The 15738-nt window shown below is 34.4% G+C and overlaps 1 protein-coding gene across 2 annotated transcripts in view; it reads right to left on the reverse strand.

Moving 5' to 3' along the window:
• Window positions 1–15738, reverse strand: part of ATF2 (activating transcription factor 2) — a 74991-nt gene that overhangs the window by 35617 nt on the left and 23636 nt on the right. Inside the window, exons 5-9 of one of the 2 annotated variants that reach the window (XM_084892659.1) lie at window positions 9118–9214; window positions 6014–6132; window positions 5750–5878; window positions 2014–2192; window positions 1561–1675 (exon numbers count right to left, since the gene is read on the reverse strand). In XM_084892659.1, the coding sequence (XP_084748785.1) occupies window positions 1561–1675; window positions 2014–2192; window positions 5750–5878; window positions 6014–6132; window positions 9118–9214 (639 nt within the window). The remainder of the gene's footprint in view (window positions 1–1560; window positions 1676–2013; window positions 2193–5749; window positions 5879–6013; window positions 6133–9117; window positions 9215–15738) is intronic. The other variant, XM_084892660.1, reaches the window with a different exon arrangement.

Genomic DNA, 15738 nt, shown 5'->3' on the forward strand with positions numbered 1-15738 from the left:
AACTAAATATACCTCTTTTTCATTTCAGTTTCTATAATCAGTTACATTTCATAGGATAACCACATAATCTCAAATGCAGGGCAAAAATGTTTCCCTTCAAAAATATCCTCAGAAAAGAGGAAGTAGTGACCTTTATAAAGTCTCTCAAATAATGAATTTGAACAGCAAAGTTCTATTTGAAGAGCACATACATAATCAAGATGATTCCTATCAATGCTTTAAAATATCACTTAGAAGCAACAAGCAAACTGTCAAATTACAGTGGGGAGGGTAGGGAGATCTGATGAATATAAGAGATCACCCGAAGGACTTATATATTACATGCATATAAGTACAACCAATGGACACAAAACTCTGGGGAGGGCATGTATGTTAATCAGCTTAACAATAACCCACAACCTTCGGACCAACTGGGAGGGCATGTATGGAGGTGGGGGGCAATGGTATATGTACACAGATAATAATTTAATTAAAAAAAAGTAAAAAAAAAAAAAAGATAGAATTAATAAAAATAAATATTTAACATTAATCTCAATAATATTCTGGGGAATATTCTCACCAAAAATGTTTGATGTTACTATTGGTAGGCTTTAAAAACATTTTTTTAAAGCTGTGCAATAAATGATTATATGGCACTAATCAGAAATATGTACCTACAAGGTAAAAAAAGAAACTATCTTTTTATTGTATGAATGAGTATTAAGAATTGAGATTACACTTCCAGAAAGAGAATACTAAATTTAAAAAGTATTTTATTGAAATTTCTTAGGTAAAAATGAAAATAATGTGTTTTTGAAAATTGTGCCATATATCTTAAAACATCATTCTAATGATGCAAACTTTAATACTGAAGACACAGTTGTAGAGTTTGAATAAAATGGTTTTATGAATGTGAAAATAGGAAAAAAAGCATTATTTCTAACTTACATAATTCTAAATAATGTGCTTTTAAATATTCACTAAATTATTAAGTATTATAATTAGATATTTACCTATATCTTTTAAATTTTATATAATTAACATGCCCCTCAAACAACTTTATTTTTATTTTCCCCATTAGGAAAGTGGCAGACTATTGTTTTAGACTGTTTAAATTTTCACATGCTTGAATAGCAAAAATAATTCTATGAACCAAACTTGACCATAAAATTCAGAGTGTTTTTATAAACAATTTCTACAATATCTGAAATACCATGGAGTTATCTGACAAGTATTCTATTATAAATAAACTCTCAAAGGATAGAAATCTGTGTTAATATTTGCATTCTACAAATCTAAGTCAAATTAAAATGGGCTGACTAGGAATAATGTTCTCAGTATTAAAAATACAAGAAAAACAACTAAGATTTTTAGAGAATGAAAAAAATGTTTTCTATCCAGTTGTTTTTCTTGGATGGTACACGTTATCACTATAAATATCAAAGAGGAAATACTACTTGCCACTAATAGTTTGTTGAATTCATTTTCATAAACCAATTAAACAGCCAAAGGTTATTTCCTGATTACACAGATAAGTTTTGTTATAAAGAAAAATATAAATAGTCTAAATCTCAAACTTACTGGTACTGCAGCTGGAACATGCACGTTAGAACTTGTAATTGATGCAGGAATAGCAACAGGCATGGTTTGTCCATTGGGAAGATGTAATAGAAGAGGAAATGGACCTGGTACAGGACTAAGAAAAACAAAAAAATGGAAATTAAAGAGTATTTTTATTCCTATTACTACAGCATTAAAAAAATTTCTAATCAAATAAAGAAGCTTGCAAAGTTTATTTTTAATCGCATCTAAAATGTATAATGCATGTAGCAGTGTGGAAAAAATAACAGGAAAAAAATGGAAAAAGTTGTGGATTTACTCATGACAATTGCCAATATATTAAATAAATAAAAAATCTTTATCAAAGCACGCAGAATATAACAGACACATAAAACTAAGGTCACAATTGAAACAATAAAATGACAGCAAAAACTTAATTCGTAAACATGTCAATGACTGGCCCAAATCACTTACACAATTGGCCTATTGGAGGATGGTGCCTGGGTGATTACAGTACTTGAGGTTGGTGAAGGTACTGCCTGCTGAATAATTACACTTGAATCAGAACTTGTAAGCAGCACATTGGGAACCTGTAATGATGCTGGACGAACAATAGCTGATGTTGGCTGTGCAGTTTGTGCCAGTGGTACTTCCTATTTAATAACGAGATAAGAGAAAGAGTAGAATTTAAAAATGCAAGTAAATTTATATTCCTTAATATACAGAAAATAATACATTTGGAAAAGTGTCCACAGGATGATACTTAATACCCCTCCAAAAATAAACATCTAAAGTTAATTACAAGAAAATTTTAGAAGCAGCTATAACATTTCAAATGCAATGTTCATATTTATCAGTACAACTTGTTTTCCTATCAATCCAGAAACAAGTCAGGCAGAATAACTAGGCTATGATTCCATGAGAATTTTAGTAAAAGATAAAAATACAGCCCAGATGCTATGCCTCAATGGGTGAACATCGATCAACGAACCAGGAGATCACAGTTCGATTCTCAGTCCAGGCACATGCTCAGGTTGCAGGCTCAATCCTCAGTGGGGTGTACAAGAGGTACCCAATCAATGATTCTTTGTCATCATTGATGTTTCTCTCTCTCCCTCTCCCTTCCACTCTGAAATCAATAAAAATATGTTTATAAAAAAATACAAACCATTCTCAGGAGTCATAGAACTTAAAATCCAGAAGGGATTGCCTAGTTCTACTCTATCACTATATTATAAAAAGAGGAAAGAGGCCTTGGTCATTGTGGCACAGTAGGTTAGAGTGACTTCCCACACACCAAAAGATTGTGGGTTTGATTCCTGGTCAGGGCACATATCTGGGTTGCAGGTTTGATCCCCAGTTAGAGCACATACAGAAGGCAATCGATTGATGCTTCTCTCTCACATCAATGTTTCTCTCACTCTCCCTTCTTCTCTCTTAAACCAATTTTTAAAAAAGAAGTAAAGAGGTCTAGGGAGATTGTTATAACTTATACATATCCAATAATAGAAATATTTTTAAAAATATATTTTGATTTTTTACAGAGAGGAAGGGAGAGGGATGAAAGCTAGAAACATCGATGAGAGAGAAACATCGACCAGCTGCCTCCTGCACACCCCCCACCGGGAATGTGCCAGCAACCAATGTACATGCCCTTGACTGGAATCAAACCTGGGACCTTTCAGTCCGCAGGACGATGCTCTATCCACTGAGCCAAACCGGTTTTGGCTTATAATAGAAATATTTTTTAAAATTTAAAGCAACACAAATGTTTATCCATTATCAATGATTTCTCAGTATCAAATGGCCATATAATATTGATACCTTAAATATAAAATACATAATTACATAATTATCTGAGTTAGCCAGGACCTTATAGGTGGTCTTTTCCCCAGTTTTACAGATTAGGAAACAAAGAGATTACGGGCTTTATCCAGAACTCCTAAACTAGTTAGTTAGTATAAAAACTGGGTCAACTGTGTACTTTTAATTGGCCTTTATGTTGCCACATCAAAAATCTTATTAAGAATGAGTTACTAGTTCCATAACCCTTTTAGTATATTTTATTGATTTTTTTACGGAGAGGAATAAAGAGATAGAAATATCAATGAGAGAGAACCATCAATCAGCTGCCTCTTGCATACCCACTACTGAGGATGTGCCCACAACCAAGGTACATGCCCTCAACTGGAATTAAACCTGGAACCCTTCAGTCCGCAGGCCGACACTCTACTGAGCCAAACTGGTTAGGGCCCATAACCCTTTAAAAGCCTAAATAACATCTGTCCAATTTTTCATAGAAAGATAAATACTATTAGAAATTCATTTATACAACAAGTTTAATAATTTACAACATGCTCACAAGGACTAATCTGAAGAGACAGACAATAAACAAGTACAACAAAAAGAATCTCAGATTGAAATGTGCTCTAGAGTAAAAATGCAACATAATATAATGAAAGATTAACTGGAAGAAGGTTGGAGTTAGCTACTTTAGATAGTACAGTGAAGTAAAGTGAAGCTTCTTTGAAAAAATGGTATTTGAATTGACACTAAGGAGATCATTATAGTGAGAAGGAAGCAATGTCTTTAAGGCAGGAAAAAGCTTGCAATATTTGATAAAGACATCAGGAGAGTGGCATGAGGTGAGATTGGATTGACAGACAAACCCAGATCAATGAGGGGTATGGAAGGAGTGAGAGTTACCTTAAATCAGGGGTCCTCAAACTTTTTAAAGTGGGGGCCAGATCACGGTCCCTCAGAGAGCTGGAGGGCCGGACTATATGAACTACTAATTCCTACTGTAACACCTCGGCTGCGCTCACTGCCCAAAAAACCTGGTGGGCCGGATCAGACTCCTCTGCAGGCCGCATGTGGCCCGCGGGCCGTAGTTTGAAGACCCCTGCCTTAAATGCAATGGCAAACCACTGAAGGATTTCAAGCAGGGAAGTGACAATGTATTAAGATGGCTTGAACTAAAGTGATGACACTGATGACAGAAGATGATAGAAGGTTATACTCAGGAAGTAGATCTGATAAGATTTGCTGCTGATTTCAGTGTGAAGAAAAAGGAAAAAAATTAAGGATTCTTGGCTTGAGAAACTAATGGATTGAGAGAAAATATACTGAGATAGGATAAACTGTAGAAAGAATCAAGGGCTCTAATTTAGACATACAAAGTTTAAAATGAGAACCAGGTGGTTCAAGTTACTAGGCCAGGGGTCAGCAACCTGCGGCTCCGGAGCCGCATGCGGCTCTTTTGAACCTTTGCTGCGGCCCCCAGCAGGTCCGACACTAGCAGGGCAGATAGCAGGGCGGGGCGGGGAGCTGTATCACTTATGTCGCAATGATTTTGCGGCTCCGAGGTTTTTTTTTTCCTTCGAAAACGGGTCCAAGTGGCTCTTTATGTCTTAAAGGTTGCCAACCCCTGTACTAGGTTATTCAAGATCCAGAAGTCAGGCCCGAAACCACCTACTAAAGGCCGGTACTAAGACAGTATCGCCAACATCTTAGTGCTGATACCTCAGATGCGTTGCTGAGAATGAGTAACTATGCCAAAATAACTAAAATAACCTTTGTTCAGTAGTGGGTATGCAAGAGGCAGCTGATCGATGGTTCTCTCTCATTGATGTTTCTATCTCTTTATCCCTCTCCGGAAAGAAATCAATAAAATATATTTAAAGGGTTATGGGACTAGTAACTCATTCTTAATAAGATTTTTGATGTGGCAACATAAAGGCATAACTCTCTAAAACCAATTTTTTAAAAAGAAGTAAAGAGGTCTAGGGAGACTTATAGCTTATACATAATCCAATATTAGAAATACTTTTAAAAATATATTTTATTGATTTTTTACAGAGAGGAAGGGAGAGGGATGAAAGCTAGAAACATCGATGAGAGAGAAACATCGACCAGCTGCCTCCTGCACACCCCCCACCAGGGATGTGCCAGCAACCAATGTACAAAAGCTGAAATAACCTTTGTTCAATATTCATTATAAAGATTCTTAATTAAGCTGTCACCTTTTATAAGTAGATTCTAGAATCTAGAATCTTCTTTCCCTGGAATTTCTGACTATTCACAGGCTTTCACATATAATCTGACACTGAATGATGTACAATTTATTAGCTATGTAGATCAAATATTAATCCTTATTAGGAAGCTAATTTTACACTTAGTATGTATTTCTACATAAGTAAAAATTTCTAACCTTTTCATCACTGGTGGTAGACTCGGGGTGAGGTAAAGGACTATCTTGGTGAGTTGTTTCTACAACAGATGGTTCTTCAATTTTGCTTCTTATGATGGGTGTTGCAAGAGGGGATAAATCTAGAGGCATCTAAGATAAACATTAAAGAAAATGTTAGGCGTTTTTTTAAAAAAAGCCAATCGGTAAATCTAAAATAAAAAGAAATATAAACTATAATTGTTGTTCTGTGAGAAGTACTCTTTAATATCATAGTGAACATCATACTTTTTTAATGTCATCTTCTGAGGCTTTCTTGAATTCATTCTCAAATGGACTTGCCAACTCATTAAACAAACCCACTTCTTCACAGTTTTTCAAGAATCTTGTTGGTGTTGGGGTCTGATCTGAAATAAATGTCAAGAAGTAATAATATAGATTTAAATATCATAAAGAACCCAAAATATACCTAATAAATTAACAAATTAGCAGGACTGCTTCAGTCAGTTGTTAATTTTCTCTTTGGAAAGTCCTTTTCCTTTGAAGCAAACATAATTTGGTTAAGTTTTTGTTGCAGTTCAAGATATTTCCTCAAAGTTTATGAACCATGAAAGAAGTCCTCCTTGTTTCTTAGTCCATACCTTCTGAGTAGACTGACATACACATGCTCTGCTCAGAGATCAACTATTATCATCAGTCAACATAGATTTTTTAAATTTTACATTAAAAATTATGTTTAAAATACATGCAGTTTGGGGAAAACTAGACAAGAGCATGTATATACACTCAACTTGGCCTTCCACTAGTGCTCATAATCTATTATGAAAGCATGCTTAAGATAGGACAATCTTTAGCAGGTAACTCAAAATATTACAAGGGGAAAAAAGGTTAAAATAAGAGCCCTATAACAAAAACTAAAACAAAATCCTCATTTCTACCTATTGAAACCAATTTTCTATTTTAATGCATTTGTCAAGCTTGTATGAGGAGCTAGTTATGGAAGAGTTCCATATCTATGGAATGCTCTAGCACAATTTCTAGGACAGCAGAGGACTTCAACTTTACATTTTAAAAACTTGAAATATTTTCACTATATTTGAACGTTACTCATACTATGTGCATTAACTCAGGTACTACATTAGTATATATGTACATGTTGGTCACAGAACAAATGACTATGTGACCTTCTGTGACCAAGGTCCATGTGTAATAAAAAATAGTAAATTTATTAATTTTGCCTCTTAAATCTTATTATTCTCAAAGCTATTCATATAGATCAGAGTTGGTAGTACATTGAAATTCTAGTCACATTTTACATCTTTTAGGGCATCAATTTTACAGCTTGTATCACCAATCTAGCCTAAGCAGAATAAAAGTATAAGATGACTCGTATTTAAGCTAAAATATTAATAAAATCTTTTGTGAGATTAATATTCATACATTTGTTAATTACTGTGTCTCCAAAATGGGCATTACTTATTGTTTTATTATTGCCCTCACACATATACTAGCATGACATTAGAGTACTAATGCTTACTATATATATATAGTTAGCTCTAAAAGACCTACTTGTCATATTACACATAATGTAGGTCTATTTTAGATACTATTAGTATTATTAGAATTACTGAAGAAGTCTATTGTGTCTGCAACTTACATACCCTCACCCCAAAAAATATTTCTAAAATCGTATTATATAAAGACCCAGCATACACGCATTACTGAATTTGTAAACTGTATATAAATTTGAGTCTTCTGTTCACACTTAAAGGGTTTATCTATCTAAGCTCAATGGAAGGCTCCTAATTTGTATTTGAGAGAGAAAAGTCTTAAAAATAAAATGCATGTGTAAGTCACATTTATCAGTGATTACTGGAATGATCAAGCTTGAGAAAGTCAACACAGGCACAATTGTTTTAACATGCAGATGGCTTATGACTGTTGATCATCATCAAATATATAGTACATATATCATGCATTCTATTTATATAGTAATGCTAAATTACTCACCTTGACATAAGTAAAAAAATGGTCAAGTACTGTGTCTGAATTTGTTCTATTTTTTTTTTTATTGTACTAAATGCAGATAGAAAAGTAGTTTTTAGAAAGCAATCTCAAACACTTTTGAGTTAAAGTTACAAAGAGAAATATTGCTCTAAGACAGTTTTAGAGAAACAAAGACTTTCATACCTAGGAGAGCGAACCTCCCAGTTGTTGCTATACTGCTTATTTGACTGTTTTCTGGTTCCAGCTTATAGCATCTGAGACATGACACTCTAAAGAAATGCACACCTCACTCTTTTTAGCTTCCTTTAACTTGTGGAGTTGAAGAAAGGTTGAACATTTCCCTACGTTTTTCATAAATAAATTATTTTGATAAATTACCAACTTTTTGTTACCTCTAATTTTTTCATTACAAAAACTTTGATGCTGAAAGTACTAGAAGAACCACCTAATATTTGCCTCATATTGCTCCAAAGATTGCATATGTAAAATTGATCTCTAGATTCGGGTGATAATTTTAAAGTATTAATAATATTCAGTATTCAGATATAAATACAGACTTACAAAGAGTATAACCTAAGCTGTATAGAAGAAAATAATTTAGTGTTATTCTGAATACTTATGATATGTGAATCTGTGGTTATGATACTAAAAGTCTGAAATTACATAAATATGTTAGATTTCATATAAACATTTTATCACAATAATTAGAAAATATATGAAATATGGTAAAATTACACATATTATGTGTGTATACACATACACAGATGTGTGCTTATATATGCCTAAAAAGGAGCAACTAACACAGTATGAAGGACAATAAAACAACGTATATTCTCTTTTCACATATTGTGAAAGATAATCATCTGCTTAGGTGATACTGGATCAACATACAAAAATGACTGAATTTAGGAGAGTACTCAGAATTATTTTACTAACATGGATGTTTCGTACAAAGAAATAGAAACAAAAATCCTAATGAACAAGTCAGCTAAGTGCTCTTTCTCCAACAGGAGGAGTGTGATCATTTTCTGTCTTCGCACAGCACTGTAGACCAGGTGTGAACAGCTAAAAGAAACAATAACTAAACATCACATTAGTTCAATTGTCTATTAAATCTAAACTTTGGAGGTGGTATGAATGCTCCCAGGTTTCTAATTAACTTCCACAAAATTGACATTGAAATCTACATTTGAAATCCAAAAAGTGAAATGAATGATCAGAAGGAAACATGGATATGTAATGGGTAAAATACATGTTGCCAACATTTATTGCAAATGAAGTCATTGGAATATCACCAGTCTATATTATTTACAGAGAATACACAAAAATTGTGCACATTCCAGGTGAAATATGTATATAAGCTATTAATAAAAGCATATACTAACCAGCCACAATGACACTGTCATTACGTGCTGGACCAAATTTCAGTGTCATCTCATGTTTATGTTTATGGACAGCCAAATGATCCTCGTTGGTAAAACGCTGTGGCAAAAAGTTTTAAAATATAGTTAAGAATTTCAATTTGATCAAATAAGTAAAATAAGGAAATTCATTTCCACAACATGTAAAACCACCATTAACAATGAAATAGCAGTCTGTTAACTATAAAAGGATCTATTGTTAGTATAAACATACTAGATTTCAAGTAATCATAGAGAAACCCATTACCCAAGAATAAGCAATGCTGATATATTACTAGGTCTCATAGCTCACTTGAGAGCACATAAAAACAAAACTTGAGGCAAACAAACTTTATATAAATTTCATTGGACATTAAAAATAGACCATTATTAATTTCTGCCATATCACAATAAAAATATATGCTCTGTGGTATAATGACTTTTGAAAAAAGGACTGTATTTAGACTTCAAGTTACTTACCACTTTTAAAATGAGACTTTTCTTATAAAAATATTACTTCTGGATAAATTAAGAAGTAAATTGGGTTCTTTATGTTACCACATATAAAAAGAATGCCTCTGTCACAATTCAGTGAAGAAATAGCAATCAATGTAATAATAGTTAATTGAAAATAAAAAAATTTTACTTAAAATATTGATGTTTTTCACCACAATTCTTAAAAATGAAGCAAGATTATTTTTAAAGCTACATTTAACTTGGTTAGGTCCTGCATGCCAATATAATAAATGCATAATTTAAATATCTCCTGAATGTCTGGACATCAACCTTAATGAAGATACTCTTTACTAAGTAATTCTTTTTTTTTTTTTTAAATATATTTTATTGATTTTTTACAGAGAGGAAGAGAGAGGGATAGAGAGTTAGAAACATCGATGAGTGCGAATCATTGATCAGCTGCCTCTCGCACACCCCGTACCGGGGATGTTCCCCCCACCAAGGTACATGCCCTTTAACCAGAATCGAACCTGGGACTTTTCAGTCCGCAGACCGAAGCTCTATCCACTGAGCCAAACCGGTTTTGGCTACTAAGTAATTCCTATAACTGAAAATTTGAAGCACTTTATTTCAGAGCAATTACTATAAAATGCCAAGAGATCTAAACTCACTCCCCAGACCAGTGGTTAGCTAATTCATTAATTAACAGAGCCAAATATCAACAGTACAATGATTGAAATTTCTTTTGACAGCCAAATTTTAAAACTTAAACTTCTTCTAATGCCACTTCTTCAAAATAGACTTGCCCAGGCCATGGTATTTTGTGGAAGAGCCATACTCAAGGGGCCAAAGAGCCCCATGTGGCTCAAGAGCCGCAGTTTGTTGACCACAGTCCTAGACTATCTACCTACAAAAGGGGCTGTTAAGTTTATGATATTTTAACTTAGTTCCTCTAAACCAGGGGTCCTCAAACTTTTTAAAGTGGGGGCCAGATCACGGTCCCTCAGAGAGCTGGAGGGCCGGACTATATGAACTACTAATTCCTACTGTAACACCTCAGCTGCGCTCACTGCCCAAAAAACCTGGCGGGCCGGATCAGACTCCTCTGCGGGCCGCATGTGGCCCGCGGGCCGTAGTTTGAAGACCCCTGCTAAACCATCAAAATGGATTCCTTCTCTTGTGGAATCTATTGCCACTTGAACATTTATCTTCAATGGGACCATAAGCAGGTTCTGAAAAGGGATCATATAAAATGTAAACAATGTAAAAGAATGAAACATTTCTTACCATTATGCTCTTTATTCTAAAGTTTTCCAATTATTCTAAAAGTATGACACTGAATATCTACCTATATCATCCTTACAAGCCAACCAGACCCTCACTCTGTAAATAATAATCTCTCTCATTAATGCCCATTATGCTCTACACAATGCCTTGGTTATAGTACCTATCAATATTATATTGATTATTTTGTATGTCTGTTCTTTAAAGTAGTCTGAGTTCCTATTTGTTTGTGCTCCCCCAAAGTTAACATATGGTATTTAATAAATGTTCAAAAGAATGAGCTCCTTACAATTAAACAGTTTAATCTTCAAGCCCAGTCTAAAGAAGAAACAAAAATAAGCCACCAAAACCATAGATATTCAGTAAAGTAAGCTTTTATTTAATTTGGCCATATTTTGCTGTATTATTAAGTACTAGAGGCCCGGTGCGTGAAAACTTATGCACTGGAGGAGGGGATCCCTCAACCCGGCCTGCCCCCTCTCATAGTCCGGGAGCTCTCAGGGGTGGGAAGTGACCCAGCAATCAGGGGAAGGTGATGCCCTCATCACACCTCTGCTGCTGCCACTGCCAGGGCACAAGCCTTTGGTGGCTGGGCAGCTGGTATCCGAGGCTTGCCTGCCTCTCAAGCTGGCCCTGAGTGGCTGGGCAGCCAACATCCCTGGGTGGCTGGGGGTTGAAAGGACCGGGGGACTCCTGAGGCAGGTGCATGGAGCCGGGTCCGGCCATGCCACGCACCTGCCACCCCAGCGGTGCTGAGATGACTGGGCTGTGGGTGCTGCTATCTTTGAGGGCATGGCAGTCAATTAGCATATTCCCTCCTTTTATTGGCTGTGGATGCTACCATCTTTGTGAGGGATGATGGTCAATTAGCATATTCCCTCTTTATTAGATAGGATGGTTTACCACTCAGTCTTTAGGTTACTGTATACACCAATAGAAAAATATCTATTATTATATGACCCCCTTTCAAAACCTGTTTATGGTCCCATTGAAAGTTTGTGTTCAGATGCAACAGTACCCTCCCCTCCCCCTGATGTCTTAATTTATTCATTTTTTCACTCTTCAAACATTTACTAAGCAGCAACTGGAACCATAACTCAGTTTTCTCCACTCAAGTGCTATACAGGGGTCTTCAAACTATGGCCCGCGGGCCACATGCGGCCTGCAGAGGAGTCTGATCCGGCCCGCCAGGTTTTTTGGGCAGTGAGCGCAGCTGAGGTGTTACAGTAGGAATTAGTAGTTCATATAGTCCGGCCCTCCAGCTCTCTGAGGGACCGTGATCTGGCCCCCACTTTAAAAAGTTTGAGGACCCCTGCATCATTATAAGAATCCCTTGCAAATTTGGAGAATTGACAGACTGTTGAATAACAAAACTCTTAGAGAATGAACATATCTGCAGTTTACTGGCATTATTTCATTGCTTTTAACTTTGCATTACATGTTTAAAAGTACATGTATCTTAAAGCAAAATTCGCTTTAATGTTACAAATAACCTAACAATGTGACTTCTGCATGGAAGAGAATCAGTAAACATTTGTGAGTGAATGTATTTTGGTAGCTAGAGAACATAGATTTCAAAACAGCAAAGTCAACATAATTAATGCATACGAACCTAGAAAATTACCTCCCAGGAATTTTATTCTACCAATATCTTTTGCTTAGATGGCTTGACCACAAATATTCAAATCAAAGAGCAACTACATATAGAATAAATAACATTGTTTTGTATAAAACATGTGAAAATGGCACCAAGATGGATCTTAAGTGAAAAGCAGCTGCTAAAAAGACCCTAAAAACATTTTGGGTCATATTAATTAATATTAAAAGGAGAAATTAAAGAAATATGAATGTTCGATCTCCAGATCAAACTTACCTAAATGCTATTTATAAACGAACTGTTGATCATACAATGGTATCACTTATATACATGGATAAAATATACTAAAATAAGTAGTTGATAAATTTTCTTATGACAATCCAAGTTTAACTCTAAACTTGGATTGTCATAAGAAAATTTATTTACCTCTAACAAGAAATTTTAAGACAGTGGCGAAAGGCAATCTTGTCGAAAGGTGGTCACCAATAGGCTGGGGGGGGGGGGGGGGGAGAGGAATGGGAGAGGGCAATGGGGGGGGAAAAGGGACATATGTAATATTTTACAGGGTTGGGCAAAAGTAGGTTTGTAGTTGAGAGTACACAAAACACACAGGTTTTATTCTTGTATTATTATTTACTTATTAATTATATTATTTGCATCACAACTGTAAGCCTACTTTTGCCAATGCCTATATATATATATATATATATATATATATATATGAATAAATAAAGTGCATCTTTTCAATAAATACTTATATAAAAGTAGCTACTATATGCTAAAATAAAATTTTTGCAAAATCTGTTTTCCCAGCCAAATTTAAACAATTTATTCTAAAAATGTATATTGAATAAAATTGTAATGATACTGCTAGCAATAACAACATATTAAGAATACAAGAGCATAAATCCAATGCGAAATGTGCACAGTATTGTGTTAAACAAGACTTTGTAGCATATAGCTGAATAAGCAATGAGAAAAGCAGTCAAGAAAGATAGAACAGGATAATAATCTTTCTTAAAAGGTTAAAAAAGGAAGGGCAACCTGACAGATTGAAGGGATGGGAATCTGATGCTTTTATAATAAAAGCAATATAAGTTCTGATATATGGTATAGATAAATCTGTAATTCCAAGGCATGAACATTTGAACACAAACTAGAATTAACTTCCTTAAAAATCAGTCATTCTGCATTTAATTCACACACATGATATAGATTATTATTCCTATTTAACAGATAAATAGGTACAACTAAGTTATGAGGCCATCAGGATAATACCAGTTGAAGTTTTGATTTCCTAGGAAATATTATTTGAATCTAAAGAGACATTCCATTTCTGTTCTTAGAGAGACTTAACAAATGGATGATGCTGGCATTAGCCAGGTTACATTTTTTTTTTTTTTAATTCTCACCCAAGGATGTTTTTTTTAACTGATTTTAGAAAGGAATGGAGAAAATCAGTTGCCTACTCCAAGCTCCTGGACTGGGGATTGAACCTGCAACCTAGGTATGTGCCTTGACCAGAAATCAAACTGTAACCTTTTGGTGTATGGGATGACACTCCCAACCAACTGAGAGACCCGACCATGGCAGCAAAGTTACTATTTTGATCAGTAGCAGTTATATTAATATAACATCAATATTATTTTATATCCCTTAGGGAATAAATACAGGCACAGACACAAAACAGAAGTAATAATGCCCCAAACTGGAGTGTTCATGATGAAGCCAGTGCTTATAAAAATTGGCTTAGCTTTTAAAAACAATATGGCAAAATGCCTGAAGAACCTCAAAACTGTGTATACATTTTGGCCAAGTAATCTATTTTTAAGAATGTATTTTGAGAAATTAATTAGAGATGCATATAAAGGATTTCATCACACTATTGTTTATAATACTGGAATTATAACATTATATATAATTATGTTATATTATATATACTCATAAAATTGTATATTTTATAATTATATAAAAATCATACAAATTTAATAAGTTATAAAATTATAAAAGTCCATAATAGAGGAATGAGTAAATAAATTATGGGACATGTTCTGGCAATAGAATAGGGCACAGCAACATAAACCCATGTTTTCAATTACCACACAAAATGCTTATAAAACATGCAATGTAATCTCTATACTGATGGAATATAAAACTATGTAAATGAAGTAAGGTCCCAATTTTGTTTTAAAAAAAATAAGACAGGAGAAGGACTTTATGAAATGCTCCTAATGTTAACAAGTCCTCTCTAGATTTTATTTTGCCATGTTAAGCTTGTCAACATTTTCGGGGAAACTTTTGGTATTAAGAGGAAATAAAAACCATGTTAATTGAAAGATAACAAATACCAAGACCTGTATTCAAATATGCCTTGAAACCTGAACATTCTATTTACGGACAGAACACAAAGACAGGCTTTTAGGTACAAACTTATTTCCAATACTTCCCGGTTTTGTGACTCATGAGAAATGAGCTATAACCACCGATTTCATAGAGTTGTTGGAAACATTAAATGATAATCCACATAACCTTCTTAGTACAGAGGCTAGCTAAGTTAAAAATATTATTGTTTTTATTATTATGACAACTATTATATGAACCTTTAATTTCTCAAATACTATTTGAAACAAGTTGGGCACAGATAAAAAATAGGTATGGTATACTGCTAACTAAGAAACCACCACTGATACATTACTGACAACTAAATTCCAGACGTTGAAAACTTTATTTTCAACTTTAAAAACAGTATAGCAAGTCCTTGAAAGGTCTTTCACTCATTTTTGCTTATGATTGCTATATGTCGTTTCACTTAAAGTTGCAGAATCTACTAATAACATTAAGTGAGGACTTACTGTGCCCAGGTAAACCAAATTCAGGCTCCAAATGACTTACTGCTATGTCCCCAAGTGAAAAATCATCTTTGAAAACTATGAAAAGGACTGCTAACTGTTCCTTAATCTCCATTACTCAAAATTTTCCCAAAGGAATTTCCCAATTTTAGTTGAATACCTGGCTGCCCAGAACAAAGACTACATTTTTCTAGCTTCCTTTGCAATAAGGTGGCCATGTGATTGCGTTCTTACCAAAAGAAATAAATGAAAATTATACGCATTATTTCCAGTTAATGTTAATAAAATGGTGAGTGTATGTGTGTGCGAGCGTGTGTGCTCTTGTTTCCAATTCTCTCTCCTTATTGCTGGCATGTGAACCTGATGGCAGGAGCTGGGCCAGCCATCCTGGATCTAAAAATGGAATTCAAATGTTGAGGA

Source organism: Pipistrellus hanaki (genome assembly GCF_964339955.1).
Source record: "Pipistrellus hanaki genome assembly, chromosome: 8".
Taxonomy (NCBI): Eukaryota; Metazoa; Chordata; class Mammalia; order Chiroptera; family Vespertilionidae; genus Pipistrellus; species Pipistrellus hanaki.